At 44.0% G+C, this 22,845-nt stretch overlaps 1 protein-coding gene across 4 annotated transcripts in view; it reads right to left on the bottom strand.

The window, feature by feature from the left end:
• ARHGEF10 (Rho guanine nucleotide exchange factor 10) overlaps positions 1 to 22,845 on the bottom strand; it is a 370,273-nt gene that overhangs the window by 93,475 nt on the left and 253,953 nt on the right. For all 4 annotated transcript variants that reach the window (XM_029595755.1, XM_029595756.1, XM_029595757.1 and 1 more), the window contains exon 23: positions 1,549 to 1,635. In XM_029595755.1, coding sequence (XP_029451615.1) covers positions 1,549 to 1,635 — 87 coding nt within the window. The remainder of the gene's footprint in view (positions 1 to 1,548; positions 1,636 to 22,845) is intronic.

The raw sequence follows: 22,845 nt of genomic DNA on the forward strand, positions 1-22,845 counted from the left end.
TGCCACCAGTGCTCAATATTTTAACACAGCAATTTTTGGATTAAATGTTTCCAAGAGGTCAGTTTAAAATGTTATCAATAATGCAGAAGGCTATAAATATTAAAAGAGACTGTTTGGCAAGTAGGATTAAATTTTATAATCCAGTATGTGTGCAATGCACTCATTGGAACAAAATTTTATTGAGGTAACCTCAATTCATGAGTTTAACTTGCAAAAAACAAGAACCAGACTATTTTCTATTGCTGGGTTACAATTATGGAATAGTTTTCCCTGCAGAAATTTATGTTGAAAGTGATTTGAAACTCAGAAAGAAGTGAAAAGTTTGTTTGTTTACGTAGGTTTTCTTTTGATTGACAGCATATTGTGATGGTGGCTATTTTATTTATTTTCGCTCATGTTATAAAATGGGTGTGTACCTGGGCATGCACACACAACACATGCACGTCTATATGCACCTGTGTGCCCATTTGAAAGTTACCATCCCTGATTTTTTCAGTTATCTGGCCAGATAACTAGCTACGTAAGTGGCTGGATTCAAAAGACATCCAGTTAAGTAGTGCTGTCAAAACAGAAACAAAAGAATGAAGATCAAGCAACAAGCACCCAAGAGGGTTGTGCCGTTCTGTAATTCTGTAGATCCTCCTGGGTTTTTCCAAGAGCCCCAGATGAAAGTGGAAGCCAAGGCTACTCTTTTGGCTTCGTTTCAAAAGCTAAGTGAGGATGATGAAAAATGTTTTTAAACTTAAGAATAGTTTTTTTCTAGGTGGTAGGATTTCTTTTTTGCCAGATGTTATCAGAGTGGCTCAAATGCATCATATACCTTTCTTAATGAAAGCACAGAGTATCTGCTCTAGGAGCATCATTTTTTCTTCAGTATCCATGAAAATGTCAGCTCAGTCTCAAAGGTACTAGATATATATTATTTGATCCTAATTAGAGAGCTTCCTTCAAAATAAAGATCACTTAGCTGTTTCCTCAACTTTGATTAGTTGAGGTTAGTTAAGCATGCCTGCATTGTAATTTTTTCCTTGGTGTATTATTTCTCTATTGATGCCCCCTTTTTTTCTGTCTAAGGGCCCGATTCATCAAGGTATGTTCCCATAGACAAAGAATGGGAGAAAAGCCTCAGTGAATCAGGCAATAAGTGTTTAGATGTGATATATATATATATATATTTTTTTTTTTTTTTTAATTCTGGTATATCTTTTCTTTTCCCCTTTTTATTTGTAATCACATTTATTTGTTGTAAATCAAGTTTTCCAGATTTGTTTGTATTCTTGTAAAATTATTATTAAAAAAAAAAAAAGCAAAGGGATCTGCAGCTCAGTTCTCTCCCCCCCCCCCCCAAAAAAAAAACTTTTAAATATGGCCCTGAGGGGCTGTTCACATCCAAGTCCTTCCAGAATTAAAGAAAACGTTGGCTCTGAATACTGACCTCTGAATATAGATCTGCAATACTGAAAATGTGTATATAAAATAAAAATGGGCATAAATCTAGTGTGCATATGTACAGGGCTAACTTTCTGTACCACGTAATAACAAACTTACCCACAGAAAACCATGTTCCACAGAAAGGAGTTCAGTCTGATTTTCATCACTGAGGTAAGGTTCAGGATTATAAACACCACATTCAACCTTAAACGAAACGTATAACATCTGATTAATACTGAACATGTAAAGTCATTTCATAACACTTTAAAACAGGCGCAAGCATACTCTTGCAGTCAGCTGCCAAGATTTCCACAGAAGCACACATTCATGCTACTGATGTAGGGCCTAAAGGTATCTTGTTAATTAAGGTTAATACACTCAAGGAATAACAAATGACTTTGCTTCAGTGACAGAAACTGGGAAAGGGGTTCAAAGACTCCAAAGAATAAATATTTTGCAACTCAAAGAAAGGCAATGAGTCTGTATTTCGGAAGGCAGATTTCATAGACTGAAGCAAACACACTTATAGACTACATTCCATAGGACTTAGTAACAGGGAGCCCAGGTTTATAACAGCCCACATAAACAAAATGCAGATGGACTTCAGCCCCTAATTCTCAAAGCGGATTTGCATGCACAAGTCTGTTCTGAAAATCAGCAGGACCGTGCATACCATCACATGGCAAAGATGCAGACATACTTTCGAAAACTTAAAAAGTGTGCATAACTGATTTCCCCGCCCCAGCTCCACCCAAGGTATGCTTCTTCGGCATGGACTCTTCCATGTACAAGCCTGGAAGTAATTTCCAGAAAGCTGTTTTACACATATATATCTGCTTTTGAAAATTACCCCCATAGTGGACAATGGCTGCACAGATCAACTAGTCCAGCCACTTTGCTCAATTGATCCTTTCTATACAGTTCTACATAAGGGTCTATGCAGGGCTCCAGAAATCAGGATTGGGGTGGGCTTGTTGGAAGCTCTCTCCCTCCCTTCCTCATCCTCCTTTTCCCTCTGATCCCTACTGTGACTGAAGTCTGACAGGAAGAGAGCAGTGTCGCTCTGGGCGGTGCTCTTCTCTGCCACCTGGAGCCACGGTGTTGCTTTTTGAACCTTCCAGAACTCTGGTGTCCAGTGCAGTTCAAAGTGCAACTGCAGCTCCAGCCGTGGAGATGAACATGGGCACAAAGCATCACTGCATTCCCCCCTCCTCCGGTCAGACTAGCTCAGTGGCAGAGGGAAATGGAGGAGGGACAAGTATAGTGGGGTGGAAGTGAAAGAGGAGGGCGAGAGGGGAAATTTGGCTAGAGCAGGGGTGGCCAACTCCAGTCCTCAAGAGCCACAAACAGGTCTGGTTTTCAGGACATCCACAATGAATATGCATGAGATATATTTGCATACAATGGAAGGCAGTACTTGCAAATCTATCTCGTGCATAATTATTATGATATCCTGAAAACCAGACCTGTTATCACTCTTGAGAACTGGAGTTGGCCACTACTCGACTACAGGATGTGAGAGGATCAATTGAAGGGGGGTGGAGGGGAGGGGATGAGAGGTGTGACGGGACTGGCTGGGGGAAGTGAGAGGATAGTGCTGGGAGAAGTGCGACACTATATTGGCAAGATAGGGGATCATATGTGGAAGACTGAGTGGGGCATGAGAGGGAAATGGCTGGGGAAGGCTGGATGGGGGAAGGAGAGGGCATTAGTTATGGAAAGCGAGAGGGGGGAAATCAGCTGGGAGACGTGAAAAGGGCATTGCCTGCAAAGGACTGGGGGGGGGGAGTGGTGGTGAGAGAAGGGATTGTCTGGGAAGGTTTTGGGGAAGTTTGAGGATGAGGAATCACCATGTGTGAGATAGAACACCAGGAATGGGGTGGGTGTGAAAAAAGGGCACCAGGAATGGGGGAAGGCAAGAAGAGAAAGATGACCAGGAATAGGAAGGGGGAGCAGGAATGGGATAGCTCTCTCCCTTCATCCTGGCATTCTCTCTCCCTGTTCCCTTCAAACCCTTGATCCCAGAACCTCCATCTCCTCCCCATCTCTGAAATTCTCTTCTCCCTGTCTCATCATTGACATCCCCTCTTTCTCTATTTTCCCCACCCTCAAGATCGCCTCTTCCTCCCTGAACCAATTCTGGGGATCCCCCAGCCATAAAATCCCCAAAGGAGCACAAAACATTATAAAGACATAAAATTAAGGTTAGAAAACTAGTTTATATGCCAAATGATGCAAAAAAACCAAATATTCCATAGAACTGCCATACAATGTCAGAACCTTTGCTGCAGAAGTTTCTAACTCATGCTTCAGGACCTACCCTTACGTCACTTCAGGAGAATGGGGGCTGTGGATATATTCCAGTTTTTAGCCATAAAGCCTACCTCCCTGCAAGCATTGTTCCTTATCCATTAGTTATGTTGCTTTTACTCTGGTCCTCAGCCATTCTGGGTAGATGAGCATAAAATCTTATACTTAAAATGGAAATCAGGAAGCATTGCCTCCAATGTCTTTTACCCACTCAGTTCAGGTTTCTACCACCTCTGCTGGCAGATTATTCCATGCATCTACAAGAATTTGCATGTTCTGAATTTTCCCCGTTATAAGTTATTCTCACCTCTGAAGATGCTTAAACGTTATTTCCTTGATGTCTTGAAATTTCCATTAGAGACTATGTCCTATATTTCCAAAGCTTATTTACATATCAGGTTCACAGACAAATTGATCCAATAGAGGGGAAGGACATTCTTATTTCTCCTATCATCTTAAACCTAAGAAACGTGAGTTTACACGAGAGAAAACATTAACTAGAACTACCCTGGGCTGCCTCTTTTTCACTGGACTCAGTCAGAGATCTGGTACTGATACTTTTCTTTAGAAATAGAAAATCTGTATTTCATGGTCATAAAATGTATCTTTTTCCAGATCTGCCTCCAGCAACATTAACTGTAAGCAAAGAATTTCTTTTGTTTTGCCCTCATGGCATTACTTTAAGAGTTGCTTTTTCTTTTCTTTTTTTAAATTTTCAAGCAAGTTCATTGTCAAATACTAGAGGAAAACATTGAGGTTAATATTCAGCTGTGCAGCAGCTAGTTAAGTTACCCAGATATAGCTATCCGGCTAACTTGACAGGGATATTCAGCGGCAAATACTCAATTTTTAAGACAATTGATGCTATTTTTTTTTTTGCATTTAGGGATTTTTAGATCATTTTTGTACAATGGTTTGTTTTTTTTTAATTAGCCTGGTTTTAACACCTTTTCATAAAGATAAAAACATTCACCCCTAGATTCATCAAAAAGCATAACTACGTGGTGCGGTAACTTACCGCTTCACATCGGTATTATTCCTATTTTTCACATCCTGCACTAAGGAAGCGAGGAAGAGTGAGAGAGAAAAAACACAGAGAGAAAGACAGAGAGAGAGAAAGACAGAGACAGAAAGAGAGAGAGAGAGAGAGAGAGAGAAACAGAAAGAGAGAGACAGAGAGAGAAAGACAGAGAGAGATAAACTGATTATCTACGCCCCTTGACTGCTCCTTCAGATGTGTAAATTTACTTACACATTATGTTTGAGGTTTATACAACAGTGTATAAGCAAGCATATGCTATTTACATGTGTATATGAATTTTTATGCACACCGCCTTTTCAAATTTATCTTTAATAGCCCAATTTTCAATAGTCTACATATATCACCAAATGTGCATGCAAGTGAGCCTGCAGAGATTTACGTTAGTATTTTATAAACTGTATAGCGGGAATTGCAGTTTATAAAATACCATGCATTTGTGACCCAAAAGTACGTGCATGTTTCTCTAAACACACATATTATTAAAGCATGAAAACTCATATTTTCTCTACCCATTTTATAAAAGTGTTAATATTTTACACGTCATAGAGATGTGGTTCGTTTTTCGCCCGAAATAGGAAATTACCCGAAATTTCCTACTTCGTTTTTGTTTCGGAGGCCCCGAAACCCGAAAAGAATTTTCCCCGAATTTCGGGGAAATTTCGTTTTTCGGGTTTGCCTGGGGAGAGGGGCCCAAATTTTTTTTTTAATTAAAAACCACCCCAAACCACCCCAAACATTTACATTAACTATAATACAACACCCCCCCCCTGATCCCGATCCCTCCCCAAGACTTACGAAGTACATCCTTGGTGGTCCAGCAGGGTCCCGGGTTCCATTTGCCCTCCGTGCCCGTGCTACTGCAAGCCGTGCTCTTTAAAATGGTGCCGCATAGCCTCTGAACTACCATGTCACAGGGGCTACCGGCGCCATTGGTCAGCCCCTGTCACATGGCCATCGGCGCCATCTTGTGCTCCTGTCATGTGACTGGAGCTGACCAATGGCGCCGAAAGCCTCTGTGACATAGTATGGGCAAAGGCTATCGGCGCCATTTTGATCACTGGCAGCCGACAACGAAATCGCTCCCGGACCCCCGCTGGACCCCCAGGGATTATTGGCAAGCCTTGGGGGGGTCAGGAGCCCCCTCCTGACCCCCCCAATATATATATAAACAAGGACCTGAATACAATTATGATGTACAAATAGGGATGTGTATTTGTTTGAAACGGATGGGTAAAATACAATTGAGACCATTTTTGTTTCATTTCTGGACTCCTGAAACAAACAGAGGGTGACCATGAATTAAATACAAATATTTGTTTCATTCATTCATTTATGTTTCTCATTCAAATCTATGGCCCATTGAAAAGTGCTGCAGTGAAACTAGTAAGCATAGCAACCAAGTAATTCCTGAATGAGGTAGCAACCAGGACACAGCAGAGACAGTAGAAGAAAGCAATTAGACAGTACGACGGACCAAGCAAGGTGAAGCTGTCCTGCTCCGGACAATACATCTTGGGGGTATTGCTACCACTGAACCTTGCTCCAAGATCCCAGACTCTACACATTAGGGGGTAGATTTTAAAAGATGCGCATGCGCGCACATGGACACGCCAATTTTATATGTGCACGCATGTTAGAAGATCAGGTGGCCACATGAACATGTGCGCCGGATTTTACAATCCATGCGCGCATGTGAGGGTGGCGCGCACAAGGGGAGTGAACTTTTGCAATTTCCATGCGGCAATGTAAGTGGGCCTTCCCCAGTTCCTTCCCCCCCCCCACATCTAAACTCCCTCCCTCTTCCTCTCTCCTCCCCATCCCCTAAGCCCTACCGATCTCTCTCTTTTTTTTTTTGTTTCGCAACTTATTTCACAGCCAGAGCTGAAGAAAGTTGCTCGCGCTGGCTAGCTGCTGGGGCGCAAGTCATCTGGACAGCGTACAATGGTGCTGTCCCGGCCCCCCCCCCCCTGCCCCCCATGGAAGAGTCCCGGCGCTCGTGGGCGTACCGGGGTTTACACGCGGGGCCAGGCCCTTTGAAAATTCACGAGGCATGCGCAGGCCTTTTAAAATCTGGCCTTAGGGGTCTTGATGCCTGTCTGCCTGCTGCTATTCTCTTTCTGCTATGCTTGGGGGGGTCTTCGTGACACTCTGCCTTACTGCTTTATCACTTATGCTACACCTCAGGGGTTTTTGTTGACACTTAGCCTTGCTACCGTACCACAGACTTTACACCTTGGGGTGTTTTTTGTACTGTGGGTGGTTGCTTTGCATCTCTCATGGTGTTTTTGGGGTCTTCATGCCATTTTTTTGTGCTGCTTTGTCCCTCTGTCAGTGCCTGGGTTTTGTTTTGTTTTTTCCTGAAGGTTTAATGCTCTCTTTTTCCCTTCGTGGTGCCTTGGGATGTTCATGTTACTCTTGGTGCCACTTTGCCTCTTTCGTGCTGTCTTTGGGGATTCATGCCATCGGGGCCCTCTTTTAAAGACTTGGGCTGTTTTTGCCACTCTTGCTGCTGGAAGCGTAAGCTTACGTTCAAGTTAATGCTTTCAGTGCTGCCTCTGTCAGAGCAGTGCTGGAGGTGCTGAGAGCAGGGCAGAGTGTCCTTCACTCCCTGCTTAGATGAGAAAGGTATCGGTGGGGATGGGAGGGGCAGGGGGATGGGGGTGCAGGCATGACACTTATTTCTTGTGGGTGGGTGGGAAGGACAGGAGGCAGGCTGATTTTGTTTTTGACGTAAAATCAGGATGGGGTTTGGCTACAATACTAGGCAATTCACAACTCTAAAAAGGTTTAGGGGGCAGAAGGTTTGGGATGCACAGCTTGATTTGTATTATGCTTTGGGAGACAGGGGGGGTAGGGAAGAGATTGGGCAGCTTACCTTTTTCTTTATTTTAGTTGATGACAGTACTACTTAGCTGTATATTTTTTCAAGATATCCAGTTAAGTAGCACACTATCCAGCCACAGAAGGCCGCATAACTTTAGACCTGCTCTGAAGCAGTCTAAACTTTTCAGGTTAACCTAGTCAGATGTAGCCAATATTTAGCTAGGTTAGCTGGATATCTCAGCTCCTCCCCAGAACATCCCTGAAACGCCTCTATTTTATATGTCTAAATTATAGCCGCATAAGTAGTTATCTGGATAAGAGGCTGAATATGTTGCATTAGCTATTTAAATGGACAACGTGAATACTGACCTCAAAATATATAGTTCTGAAATTATGTACGATATCCCATCTTACAATTTTTTCCAAAAAAACTGTAGGGATTTTCTACTAAGATTAAATTATCACTAGCTCTTACCTTACATTAACATAGTTTGAGAGTTATAATTATCAGATTTTGCTACTATGTGTGGCAGTGAATTTGGCTCTGCTATATTTTGCATTACACATAATGTTTAAGCTAAGCTTCAGTTTATACAATGCTTTTTACTATATTTATAGCAGGGCTGGGCTCATTGGTGCGTAATGCAGGGTTTATCCCTTGTATCTACGCAGATATCCAGATATTGGCACCATGGGGGCAGGACTCTATAGAAGTTTTAATGTGATTAAATCAATGTCTGGGATCTGTAGCTGATTGGCTAGATAGATTTTGAATGTTAGTAAAACAGATATGTTGCATTTGGGGGCTGGTAATAAGATCTTAAAGCCCTTAAAATGAAAAGGGATTGATCTGGTTCCTAAGATTGAAATGAAGAACTTTGGGAGTTGTAGTAGATTCCAATTTAAATTTGGAAAAACATTTTGTGTATCTGACTCAAGAGTCAGATACACAAAAGGGATAAATTAGGGTTAATTAGGGATAAAGCTGCTAAGCTTTATCCCGAATTGGATACTATTTCATTGAAATCAATGGCTTATGCACTGGTTCTTCACATATAGATTACTGTTATGCTCTATATTTGGGTCTTCCCATAAAATTGACATGAATATTGCAATTAATTCAAAATACAAATGCACGTATAGTGATGGGCTGTTCTAGAAGAACATCTGCAGGTCCATTATTACGGAACTTACATTGGCTGCGGGTAAACGCATGTTTCACATTTAAAAACTTTGGGGTAGATTTTAAAAGCCCTGCGTGCGTAAATCCTGCCAGATTTAAGCGCGCCAGTGCGCCTATTTTGCATAGGCCGCCGGCGCGTGCAAAGCCCCGGGACGCGTGTAAGTCCCGGGGCTCTGTAAAAGGGGCGGGAGGGGGCGTGTCCGGGGGGGCGGTCCGGGGCAGGTCCGGGAGCGTGGTGACGGGTCGGGGGCGGGCTGGAAGGGCGGTCCCGAGTCCCCCGGCACTGCGGCCTGTGCTGGGGGATGCCGAGGCGGCGCGCGCAAGTTACGCCTGCCTCAAGCAGGAGTAACTTGCACAACAAAGGTAGGGGGGGATTGAGGTAGGGCTGGGGGAGGGTTAGATAGGGGAAGGGAGGGGAAGGTGGGGGGACGCGGACGGAACGGAGGCAGGCTGCACGGCTCGGCGTGCGCAGGCTGTCGATTTTGCGCAGCCTTGAGCACGCAGACCTCGGATTTTATAGGCTCGCGTGTATCTAAAAAAAATCTGGCGTACTTTTGTTTGCGCTGGTTGCGCGTACTTTTTTAAGATCTACCTCTTAATGCTGGCATTTAAAATACTGAAGGGGTATGTCCCCTCCATTTAAAGGGAGATTAAAGTGATATGAAGTGGGTAGGAGTCTGCGCTTTGCTAATAAGCATCACTTTTGCAGCTCCCAAGGGTGAAGATTTTTAATTCAAAATGCTTGCAGAATAGATTCTTTTCAGCTACACTCCCAACTCTGTGGAATAGTTTACCACAGGAGCTGAGAGAAGAAAAGAATTTATTAAGGCACTGGAAGCAACTGAAAACGTGGCTGTTATCATGGGTCTAAATTAATCTGTTGGAAGATGAAGTCTGGAATGAATAAGTGTTTTGTAAATAATCTGTATTTTTTTATTTATATATTTGTACTTTTGTATTTAAAATGATGTACATTGCTTAGGAAGATTTTGTCAACGATGTGATTAATAAATCAATTTCAAATAAATAAATAAATAAATAAATAAAAATATACAGTTATAGGTCGAAGACAATACAACTTAGTCTAACTGCCATGAAAAAAGATAGACATACTGGCTAATGCTAAAGGTGCCAACTTTAGCAAAAGAGCAAAGATCAACAATTCTGTTGTGCAACTGCAAGTGAGAGCAAACTGCAAGGTCATTCTCTTGTTCTACCAAAACAACTGAATTCATCTGCTCATTAAGTCATAACAGTTCTAAGTGGAAAGTTTTAGAGATTCTCTCTAGCATGCACATACATTATGTGACTCAGTACTGAAAAACGATAAGAAATGAGACTAAACAAAGGAACTAGGAGTCATTCTCATCATTTTACATGAAGCAAGCTTGGGTATAGATTAATTATGTGAGGAACTCCCTGCTCTTTCTGATCTATAGCCAACTACCAGGAGGTTCTACTTACTTACAGGCCGATACAGTACAGTGCATTCCAGCGGAGCGCACTGTTAACCCGCGATTGGATGCGCGTTTTCGACACGCTAACTTTACCCCTTATTCAGTAAAGGGTAATAGTGTGTCGAAAACGCGCGTCCAACCACCCCGAACCTAATAGCACCCGAAACATGCAAATGCATGTTGATGGCCCTATTAGGTATTCCCGCGCGATACAGTAAGTAAAATGTGCAGTCAAGCCGCACATTTTACTTTAAGAAATTAGCGCCTACCTAAAGGTAGGCGTTAATTTCTGCCGGCGCCTGGGAAGTGCACAGAAAAGCAGTAAAAACTGCTTTTCTGTGCACCCTCCAACTTAATATCATGGCGATATCAAGACAGAGGCCCCAAAAGCTAAAAAAAAAGTAAAAAATAAAATAAAAATTTAAAAAGGGCCCGCGGCTTGAAAACTAGACACTCAATTTTCCCGGCGTCCGGTTTCCGAACCCTTGGCTGTCAGCGGGTTTGAGAACGGACGCCGGCAAAATTGAGCGTCAGCTGTCAAACTCGCTGACAGCCGCCACTCCTGTCCAAAAAGAGGCGCTAGGGACCTCGGAGAGTGTCCTGTGCACACGCTGGGAGAGCGGTTGCTTGCCCACTCTCCTGCGATTTTTACTGTATCGGCCCAAAAGATAATTACCAGGATCTTACTTGGTTTGCATTTGCCTGCTGAGATCCCAAGTGAATGCAAATATCTAAGAGGTCAATATTCAGTGAGCCGGCCAGCAGGAAAGTTATCTGGGCAAATTTACCAGGATAATTTATGCCAAATATTCAGCGGGAGGAATCTCTCAGTGAATATACAAGGCTAAAGTTACCTGGGTAACTTAACCCTTAGCCAGCTCACTGAATATTGAGTTTTTATAAAGCAGCTAGCAGGCAGCTCTGCTCCCTCCCAATGCTCCCAATAAAAAAAAAAAAGCAGCCCTGATCCTTTCCCCCCCAATTCTACATCTAAAATGATCCTCCTTCCCACGCTCCTCAACCCCCAAAAGTCTACAGATAAGCCAGCAGGAGGTGAAGTTCTGCCTTCCTCCCGCTGGATTCAGTATCGAATGCCAATAGGGCTGAGGGCTGTACCGGCATTTAATCCACTTCATAGCTCTCTGCCCTACCGGCATTCAATGCTGAAGCCAGCGGGAGAACCTCTCCTTCTACCGCTGGCTTTTTAGGATTTTGGGGGTTGGGGAGTGTGGGAAGGAGGATCAGTTTAGATGTAGAATTGGGGGGCAGAATCGGGGCTGTTGACAGGCTACTTTCTTTTCTATTGGGGGGGGGGGATCGAGAGGGAACAGGACACGTGACAGGCTATTTTCCTTTTTATTCTTGAGATTGGGCAGGAGAGGTGCAGGCTGCGGCGGCACAGCTCTTTGTGTTTTCATTTTTTATTGTGGTAGGGAAGCAGCTCCCCGACTAACTTTAGGACTACTGTTTTTGCGACCAAAGTTAGCCAGAGAACTTTACCTGGCTAGTGCTGGTACATAGAGTGTCACTCCCCTCACCACTGATCTGAAGCGACACCGGCAGAATACTGTTCCAAGGACCCAGGATAGTTCTTCCTTCAACTCTGGACTGCCTTTTTAAGTCCTCTAGCCAAGACTTCCTGTGACACTGACTGATGATGTCACATCCTCCAGGAGTATATAAGGAAGTCTCTTGCAACCAGCCAGTGCCCCAGCAACAGGTTTCTTAGTCCTCTTGTGTTCCAGTGCATGGTGCTATCCTTGTCTTGTTCCTGTCTTGTACTTTGTTCTGTGTTCCGTGTGGTTCCTTGTTTGTCCCTTGCTCTTCTGTGCTCTGTTTGTTGTCCAATTCCTTGCCCGACAGCTCTTGTTCTCATTGCTATTTGTTCCTTCTTTACTTGTCCTATTGGTCTGTTTGTCTTGGACTGACTTCCTGGATCCTGACCCTGGCCTCCATCTTTCTGCTCTCTGTTGCCTGCCCTGACCTCTGGCTTGTTACTCATTCTGCTGTCTGCTGCCTGCCCTGACCTCTGGCTTGTTAACCATTCTGCTGTCTGCTGCCTGCCCTGACCTCTGGCTTGTTAACCATTCTGCTGTCTGCTGCCTGCCCTGACCTCTGGCTTGTTACCCATTCTGCTGTCTGCTGCCTGCCCTGACCTCTGGCTTGTTACCCATTCTGCTGTCTGCTGCCTGCCCTGACCTCTGGCTTGTTACCCATTCTGCTGTCTGCTGCCTGCCCTGACCTCTGGCTTGTTACCCATTCTGCTGTCTGCTGCCTGCCCTGACCTCTGGCTTGTTACTCATTCTGCTGTCTGCTGCCTGCCCTGACCTCTGGCTTGTTACCCATTCTGCTGTCTGCTGCCTGCCCTGACCTCTGGCTTGTTACCCATTCTGCTGTCTGCTGCCTGCCCTGACCTCTGGCTTGTTACCCATTCTGCTGTCTGCTGCCTGCCCTGACCTCTGGCTTGTTACCCATTCTGCTGTCTGCTGCCTGCCCTGACCTCTGGCTTGTTACTCATTCTGCTGTCTGCTGCCTGCCCTGACCTCTGGCTTGTTACCCATTCTGCTGTCTGCTGCCTGCCCTGACCTCTGGCTTGTTACTCATTCTGCTGTCTGCTGCCTGCCCTGACCTCTGGCTTGTTAACCATTCTGCTGTCTGCTGCCTGCCCTCATCTCTGGCTTGTTAACCATTCTGCTGTCTGCTGCCTGCCCTGACCTCTGGCTTGTTACTCATTCTGCTGTCTGCTGCCTGCCCTGACCTCTGGCTTGTTACCCATTCTGCTGTCTGCTGCCTGCCCTGACCTCTGGCTTGTTACCCATTCTGCTGTCTGCTGCCTGCCCTGACCTCTGGCTTGTTAACCATTCTGCTGTCTGCTGCCTGCCCTCATCTCTGGCTTGTTAACCATTCTGCTGTCTGCTGCCTGCCCTGACCTCTGGCTTGTTACCCATTCTGCTGTCTGCTGCCTGCCCTGACCTCTGGCTTGTTACCCATTCTGCTGTCTGCTGCCTGCCCTGACCTCTGGCTTGTTAACCATTCTGCTGTCTGCTGCCTGCCCTCATCTCTGGCTTGTTACTCATTCTGCTGTCTGCTGCCTGCCCTGACCTCTGGCTTGTTACCCATTCTGCTGTCTGCTGCCTGCCCTGACCTCTGGCTTGTTACCCATTCTGCTGTCTGCTGCCTGCCCTGACCTCTGGCTTGTTACCCATTCTGCTGTCTGCTGCCTGCCCTGACCTCTGGCTTGTTACCCATTCTGCTGTCTGCTGCCTGCCCTGACCTCTGGCTTGTTACCCATTCTGCTGTCTGCTGCCTGCCCTGACCTCTGGCTTGTTACCCATTCTGCTGTCTGCTGCCTGCCCTGACCTCTGGCTTGTTACCCATTCTGCTGTCTGCTGCCTGCCCTGACCTCTGGCTTGTTACCCATTCTGCTATCTGCTGCCTGCCCTGACCTCTGGCTTGTTACCCATTCTGCTGTCTGCTGCCTGCCCTGACCTCTGGCTTGTTACCCATTCTGCTGTCTGCTGCCTGCCCTGACCTCTGGCTTGTTACCCATTCTGCTGTCTGCTGCCTGCCCTGACCTCTGGCTTGTTACCCATTCTGCTGTCTGCTGCCTGCCCTGACCTCTGGCTTGTTACTCATTCTGCTGTCTGCTGCCTGCCCTGACCTCTGGCTTGTTACCCATTCTGCTGTCTGCTGCCTGCCCTGACCTCTGGCTTGTTACCCATTCTGCTATCTGCTGCCTGCCCTGACCTCTGGCTTGTTAACCATTCTGCTGTCTGCTGCCTGCCCTGACCTCTGGCTTGTTACTCATTCTGCTGTCTGCTGCCTGCCCTGACCTCTGGCTTGTTAACCATTCTGCTGTCTGCTGCCTGCCCTGACCTCTGGCTTGTTAACCATTCTGCTGTCTGCTGCCTGCCCTGACCTTTGGCTTGTTACCCATTCTGCTGTCTGTCGCCTGCCTCAACCCACGCTTGCCTGGACTCTTCTCTTGGATTGCCCTAGGGACCCACCTAAGTCCTGGTGGCCCCTGGAACCCAAGGGCTCAACCTGTGGGGGAACAGGGCTGGAATAGGTGAAGTTCTAGTCGGTCCTGCCTCAGGGTTTCTCTGCCAGCTGATGGGGTGGGCCTAGTGGGCTTGCTCATTAGGCAGCATCAGCCACCCCTCAAGCACTAGGGGTGCACTTTTCCAACAGGCGTTACACGGAGCTAGCTGGATAAATGTAAACCGCGCCCCGGAATGCCCTCATCCTATCCCTTTTTTTATCCAGCTAAGTTTTAGCTGTGAAATAACTGACATGGCTAAAATATAACTATTAAGCTTAGAAGGATATTCAAAACAGAGGGTTTGTCCGGTTAAGTCTACAGAGGGGGCTACATTTAAGCCGGTATATACCAAAGACAATCAATTGATGCCCAACCTTTCATTTCTCATACAAATGTAATATTTATATAATTATGTATTAAATCTTTAATGTATCAAAAATATTAAAAACCAACACCACCATCTACCACATCCATAACTCATACATTCACATACATTCAACCATTCCATAAAATCCATACCGTAATTTTCTTAATGGTATCCATAATACTTATACAAAAATAGCAGCGCAATGGTTAAGAACCCAATAGGATACTGTGATTCTAATTACACTAGTTTTAGCAATGAAATGTTGCTTTCAACATTTACACAACCATATTCAAAACTTGTCTGTAAAGTATTTTCCAAAGGATATACAAAGGAAGGCAGAGTTCACATTTTCCAGTCATTGATGAATCCTCAAGTGGAAAAAATGAAGGTATCCCTTTTTAAAACTTGAAGAAACAAATACCAGTCTTTTGATTTATACATTCAATCACAAGTCCCAGTCACCAATCTATTTTTGGAAGAATCTCTAGCCCCACACAAGGTCCTTGCTTCACCCGCTGAAAACAAGCTTCTTCAGGGGGACTTGGATCTTTGTTATTCCAAACTGTTACAGATATACCTCAAGGAAAACAAATACGGGCTGCCATTAGCCATTGTCTTTAGATCTTGTGCTGTTCTTTCTCAATAGCAAACCAGAAAGAAAATCTTCCTCAGCACCAACGTTAGCTTTTTTTCAACACCGGATATCGTTGCATAATATAGTTTCAAATAAAGAACACTAATATAAATACAATATACAACAAAAGAATAAAAATTCCATTTATCTAACTCATTTTCACACTTATACATCCAGAATGTATATAAGGGGTAAATTTTAAGAGCTCGGCACATGCCAAAGCCGGGAGATATGCGCGACTCTTGGACTGGTAAGCACTGCGCGGATTTTTAAAAAGGCGTAGGTTTACGCACAAAAATTGTGTGGGGGGGAGGGGGAAGGGGGCAGGACATGGGCATTCCTGGATTTTAGCATTAAAACAGCGCATAAATATTTACGCGCACAAGTGCTTGCCAGGGTCCCTTTCCGCGTATCTTTACTTCTGCTATGGATGGCGTGTAACTAGTAGAATAAAAATAAATGAGGCTGGTTAGCGAGGATTGAAGAGTTGGGGCTAAAAGGAATGCAGATTAATTAAGGCAGTTAGGAAATCCTACCCTCTACCTAAACAAACTGGGAACTGACTGGGGAAACTGGTAATTGCCTCGGCACGGGTATGCAATAAAATCCCCCCACTTAAGCACTAGAGCTGGCATTTGCACACACATGCACGCGCCCATATACAAGTGTGGTACATGTATGCGCGTACTGCCAATTTTATACCGTGTGCGCATATACGCGTATATGTTATATGATGGCCGCGTCCATTCGCACAAGCCTGCATAGGCGCGTACATATACGTCCGCATGGCCGTTACCGTTTTAATGTGCAATAACTTATAAACCTCTTTGCAATATACAAATAAAAATAAGACCATTTGATACTCAATCACTATGATCCATGTGTACCGACTTCATAACCAACAAGCATTATACATCAACATTATATTTTGCTGATAGACAAACAACTTTAAAATACATTTCTGAACAGGTGGTCAGAACAAAGTTTCTTGCACTGAGAGAGGAGACATTTTGTGAGCCTCCTCCTCCTCCTCCTCCTCTCAATAACCCATGACAAGCTCAGGGTGACTGGAAATCAAAAGTTCCCAGGTATGGACCATGGAAAATTTCTTTATCCTTATTAATTTCAATTATTGTGTGTTATTTGATACATCTGTTATTCTGACATTTTTTGGGGGGCTTTTGGGAAATTTTTAAAGTTTAGCCATTGGTTTTAGTTAGTAGATGTTATTCAGTTTGTCAGCTGCTTTGAAATATTTTTATTATTATGATTCACTTATGATTTGTTTTATGAGGAATGGTGATATTTCTGTTTTCCCATTGTTGCACTGTATACAGGGGCTACACTTTGTGGCTTCCAGTTCAGCTTTTGTCTGCACATTTCCATTTATACTTTCTGATCTCTTTATTTTGTATTTGGCAAGGGTCTATCTGTGTTCTGCATTTGTGACTGAGGTGAGATATTCTGTGTGCGGAAGGCTGGGGCAGGAAGAATGGGGTCTGGTGGGAGAAGAGGTTAGGTCAGGGTGCGGGGGGGGGGGACGGACAACAGGAATGCAGTCTCAGATTGGGAGAAAAGAGCAGGGAACCAGAGACTTGGGAGTGGGGAGAGAAAGTAAAAATCAAAACAGTGGGACCAATGTGATTTGATAAATATTCATATAACAAAGGTAGAGAAAAAAATCATTTATTTCAAGATTGTTATTGGAATATGTTAACTTTTTGGGAATGTATATCTCATTTGTGTTTGCCTCTTGTACTGTGCAAAATACAATATTACTCCTAGTAGAAATTTAAAATTCTACGCACAGCACAGTTAAATTGTACACACTTTATATTAAAATAATGGAATAAAATCGCTCTGAGTAATTTAATTTAAAATGGAATTACATTAAAGTGTTATTAGCCAAGGATGCCAAATTTGTAATAGATTTGTACTGAATTCCCCCAGGAGTTCTGTAAGAATAAAGTGTTAGGCCACTGTCCCTTTCACTTTCGGCCCAATTTTAAAATGGCCATGCGCGTAAAACCCGAGGGTTACGCATGTGGCTAGGCCTTGCGCACGCTGCGCGCATTTTAGAACAGGCCTGGGCCACATACGTAACGCCCGTTATGCACAGAAGTGCCGGGCCCTATAAAAGTGGTGGGCCGGGCCAGGACAGCGCCATTAACCAGCTGGCCAGCTTACTACTTACTACTGCTCACATGAGCAGGTAAGTTTAAAAAAAAATAAAATAGGTTAGTTAGGATAAGTTTAGGGGTTGGGAAGGAGAGGGGAAGAGGTAGGAAGGGTAGTGTTAGGGATAGGAAAGTTCCCTCCCAGTCCGCTCCTTAATTGGAGCGGACTAGGAGGGAACTGGAAAAAAGGCCAATCGCGTTGCCGCGCATAATTTGAAAATCCCCACCCCCCCTCCGTGCGAGTCACAGGCCGCCCGCACATGTGCGCACGGATGTTAAAATCTGGCATGCATGTGCACGCAGACATCGTATTTTATAATATGCGTGTGCCGGGAACTGCGTGCACATGGATGTGGGCGCAGTCTTAAAATCAACCCCTTTGTCTCCGCACTCCTCTCTAGCTTTCAAAACTAGAAACATAGGAGCCATGTTTCTAACTTCTAATTTGTACTCTCTTATTCTGCATTTGGTGCAGCTCTGTCTCTGTTAGTGTGACCAAGGTAAGGGATTGTATCATGTGTTTTCTGTGTAGAGATCTAAGGCAGTGGACCTGGATTTGTATTGATGTTCTATGGCCAATTGTACTATTTTTCATAGGCAGAGTAGTTGCTGTTTGAATCCTGGGAGTTAGTGCGAATTGTGATGTGGCAAGTTTGCTACATTGGTTCCGAGTGACTTTCTAGCAGGGTTTTGTGTTATGTCACAGAGTGCCTAAAAGTTAAGTGAGTTTGTTTCGTCTCCCAATGGGTTTGTTTTGCGCACACTAAGACTAGAATGAACTTTACTCATGAGCTCCAGAGTATGATGGAGACAATCTCAATCGCTCAAAAACCTACTGTTATTTGCCTCAGTACTTGCATTCTGCCAAAAAGACCTCCTTCTGCAGTTCCTGAGGTACAATATGTACAGCCCACACAGCAAGATGTGCGTGGAAATTCCTTTTAATTAGACCAGGGTTGTCCAGAGTCCCCCATGGGCTAGAATGCGGCCCGCCAAGCCTTTCTATCCGGCCTGCAGATCGGGTGCGAGGGAAGGGTGTGGGGGAAAATTCCCTTTTATATCTAGCAGCCGTTAAAGCAGCGGTTCCCAAATGGTGAGTCGCAACCCCAAATGGGGTGGCAGAATTCTCATTTGGGGTTGTGGCTGCCTGCCGATGGGAAACCCCCCTCCGATTTGGAAAAAAAACAAAAAAATAAACACTTCCGGGAAAACAAGCCACATGCTGCAACAGGGGCGGTCGGACCACTCGGGTAACATCTCATTCCCATGTCCCCCTCTGATGCAACTTCCTGCTGTCGCGTGGGCAGGACGCTGTGTAGCAGAAAAAGCCCCGACACCAGCAGAGGAAGGCGAAGGAAACCTTTAATCGCCTTTGCTGCCGGCGCTGATCGACCTGGGAGCCAGCAGGTGGGAAGTGAGGGGAGAGGACAGTGTGTGTGTGAGTGAGCTGTAGATGTGCTGGACCAGAAAGGTGGAGGGATGTGGGAGAGCTGCATAAGGAGGGGGACACAGAGAAGTTGCCTGAGGAGGGGGCAGAGAGAAAGAGTTAGTCTGTTTCGGTCCACTCCAGCTTTTACAGACACCAGTTGTAAATATTGATAGCAAAAATGGCGGCATCTGCGAGTGGAAGTAGGATGAGTAAAAAGCATAACATTGATTTTGAAAACCGCATATTCAAGCGTTCGTGGGTGGATGACTTTTTCGTGGTGGAACATATAGGTAAAAGTTTAAAAACAATTGCTGTTCAAAAGGAGTACAACATAAAGCGACATTACACTACAAAGCATGCAAGTAAATTCGATAGCCTGGTGGGTCAACCACGAACAGATCGCATCAACTTGTTGAAACAAAGCATCGTCAACCAGCAGTCGTTGTTTAAAGTAGCCAGAGTTCCGAAGCAGCAACAAAGATCAGCTTTTTAATAGCAGAAACCATAGTCAAGAGCAGAAAACCATTTGCTGACGGGAATTTGGTTAAGGAATGCTTGGAACTGTTTATGGATGTGATTTGCCCAGATAAGAAGTCTGTGGTGCAAAATGTCAGCTTTTCTCATCAGACTACTGCTAGAAGAGTTGATGACCCGGCAACAAACAAACATTCAAGAGTCATTGATCAAGAGACTTGATGCTTGTGAGTTTTACAGCTTAGCAGTTGAGAGCACAGACATAAGTGATACAGCTCAACTGACAATATTTGTAAGAGTGAGTTACAGAAACGTTTTCTGTCCTCGAGGAACTGCTTGATATCTGTAGTGCTAGGCCTTTGACAACTAGCACTAGTGAGCTGCTTCAGAGAATGGATATATTTAAAAAACAAAGAATGATAGAGTTGAAACAGTTTTCCAGTTACCATCCAATTCAACCACAAAAACTGCCAAGCTTAAAAAATTCCAGAAATCTATTTTATAGGAGAGATGGCTTAAATGGAAAATGGAAAATGCTCTCTTTTGCAGCATTTATCTGGCTCATGAGACTTCAAGTGACCAAAATTCATTAACATCCAATCAGGTTTCACATTGTTTGACCCCAAAACACGTATATGATAGAACAGAGAACACAAAGGTAGTTGCCACCATAAAAGATGTGATGATGCTCATCTAATATATAACTGCAGTTGTGATATTCATTCACTACTTTTTTCATAAACAAAAAAACAAGAACACCTAAGTAGAGAAACACAGGCAAATTAACAGGGCAGGCTCTAAAGAAAATAGTTTGCAAGGTCTCGCTAGAGGCTGGAATAAATGTTGAAAATATTATTGGCAACGCAAAAGATGCTGCTGCAAATAGGCAAGGTAAATGATTACCTGGAGAAAAATACAAAGTAAAAGTTCACATTTGGATATTTGCTATAGTTTTGAATAGCTTGGAACAATGATTTGCTCAGAACAGGAAGATAGCAGATATAGCATGCCTCGATCCCAAGAAATTTCGATGAAATTTCCACCAGAGTTTTCAAGCACTGAGTGACAAAGTTTTGCACTTCAAATCAAAAGCAACACCCAGTCAAATACATGAGGAGTTGCTGGATTTTGTATTCCAGAAGGTTATATAGTATTTGAAGCCAGCGACATTGATGAAGAATCCGATAATGATTATACTGATACTTCTTCTAGCAAAGAATTCACCAAAACAGAAGCAGGGCACATCAATGCCTGCTAACAGCGTATATTTTGCTGCTACTTAATACTTGAAAAGTACAGTTTATTCACAGATGCCTACACAGCACTGTTTATCTGACACTACCAACTATGCAAGTATTTTGTGAACAAAGCTTTTCGAAGCTAAAATTTATCAAAAACTGTTTGCGAAGTTGTCTAACCTCTGCTCATCTGGAAGCATTCATGCTCATGTGCCGCGAGCCAGGCATCTTGCAAAAGATAATGGAAAAAAATCGTCAATGCTCTGGCCAACAAAAGTAAAACCTATGAAAGTTTCAAGAAGTACCTCTAGACTCAAAATGAAATTAAAAGCAATTTAACCCAATCAGAAGCACCGGTGCAAATAGGTCAAACTTGTTCTGTGTACATTTTCTCTCAGTCGGTTCTCTCTCCCTTTTAGCAATAACCAGCCGCAGTCCCTCTCAGCCTCTCAGAAACCACCGATGGACATCAACTTTGCTCACTTGATCAGCAGTATCTCAGCCAGTTCTGTCTCCCTCAGCAGTAGCCAGCAGCAGTCTCTGTAAATTCTCTCTCTTAACCAGTCCTGTTTTTCTAATAGACTCTCAGCAGTAGAATGAAGTCAGCAGCTCCTTCTGACTCTGGGAATAAGCCCGTCAGTTCAAGCTGCTAGTGACTATGGAACACTGCATTAGTATTGCTGCCACCTGCTCTTCCACTAAAAATAGATCATTTTCTCAAACTAGTAGGTTTCTTGTTGAATGAAAGTGCTTACTGAAACATTTTATAAGAGATATATTAAGCATTTTAAATCTATACTATATATTACAATGCTTGCACTTTCTGTATTTTTATTCTACAATTCTGTTATATTTAACTAGTCAAAAAATATATTTATATTTGGAAATGTCTGAAAATTGCCCTCTCTGGGCTTGTGGGCATACTAAAGGAGTCTCTGATGGCATGAATTGGTACAAACTAAAATATATTTATTTCAACTTGATTTCCCATCTTATATAAAAGAAAGTTGAAGTGGATTAAAATTAAAACATAAAAAATACAATTACAAATAAGTATGCTCTCCAACAATACCTTCCAACTTTTATCTTTAAAAAAAGTCAGTTTCAATATTATCTCACCTTATCTGATTTCATGTCTTAAGTAATGTTACATGCAAATTAGAATTTACTGGGCACACAGGATATCACATGTATACCCTAAAATGTAATGCCTGAATCATATCAAGTGTTAACATCTTAGCATGTACTTTATTTCAAGAATTAAGGAGCAGACTGAGAGGGAACTTCCCTACCCCTAACCCTATCCATCCTCCCTCTTCCCTCTCCTCCCCGACCCCTACAATAATGATACCTATCCCCAATTTTTTTATTTTTATATCTACTGCTCCTCGGGAGTGGAAGTAAACCCCGTTCGCCGGCCAGCTGCCTGTGCGCGCTTCCCCAGGACAGCGGCTAATGGCGCTGTCCCAGCCTGCCCCTCCCATCCCCTTCTTTAGGCCTGGCACTTCCGCGCGTATCATTGGTTAAGCACGTAGCCGGGCCACGTGTGTGGCATGCACAAGGCCCATCCACACGCATAACCACCAGTATTTGTGTGCGAGGTCTCTAAAATTTGGCCGTATATTTTTTATAAAAGCCCAACTGCTACAGCCTCTCCAGCCTTTCCACCTCTGCTCCGTGAACTCTAAGCGGGTCATTTATCAAAATGCTATAAGGCATTTTTGCATGCGTTAAGGGCTTTGACTAGATTGAGAGAACATTGCACAAATCTCATCTTTGGGTGAGTTTCCTCACTCCGAGGGTCATCAAATCTTCACAAGAGAGCACTGTTCTGTTCATACGTCTCACATTGAATGTCAGTGACCCCTAACCCCTACACTAATACTAAACCTCACCTCGAGTTAATAGGTGGGCCTCCCATAGAGATATAAATACCTATCTAGGGTGAGGGTCTCTCGTGTCAAACAGGCCTTTGAGAACAGATCGCAAAATGCGATCAAGCCGTAACGCAGCCTATTGCACAGCTTTACTACACCTTTTTCAGTAGCAAAATGGTAAACCCAGCCCACTCCCGCCCCTGCCGCCTCCTCTTTTTTGGATTTGCATCGCACCATATATCGCATGCGTTAAAAGGCGTTTTCGCATGCGTTAACGGCGCTTTTCGCATGCGATAAGCCCTTAACGCATGCAAAAATGCCTTATAGCATTTTGATAAATGACCCGCTTAGAGTTCACGGA

The sequence above is a fragment of the Rhinatrema bivittatum genome, chromosome 3, assembly GCF_901001135.1.
Source record: "Rhinatrema bivittatum chromosome 3, aRhiBiv1.1, whole genome shotgun sequence".
NCBI lineage: Eukaryota > Metazoa > Chordata > Amphibia > Gymnophiona > Rhinatrematidae > Rhinatrema > Rhinatrema bivittatum.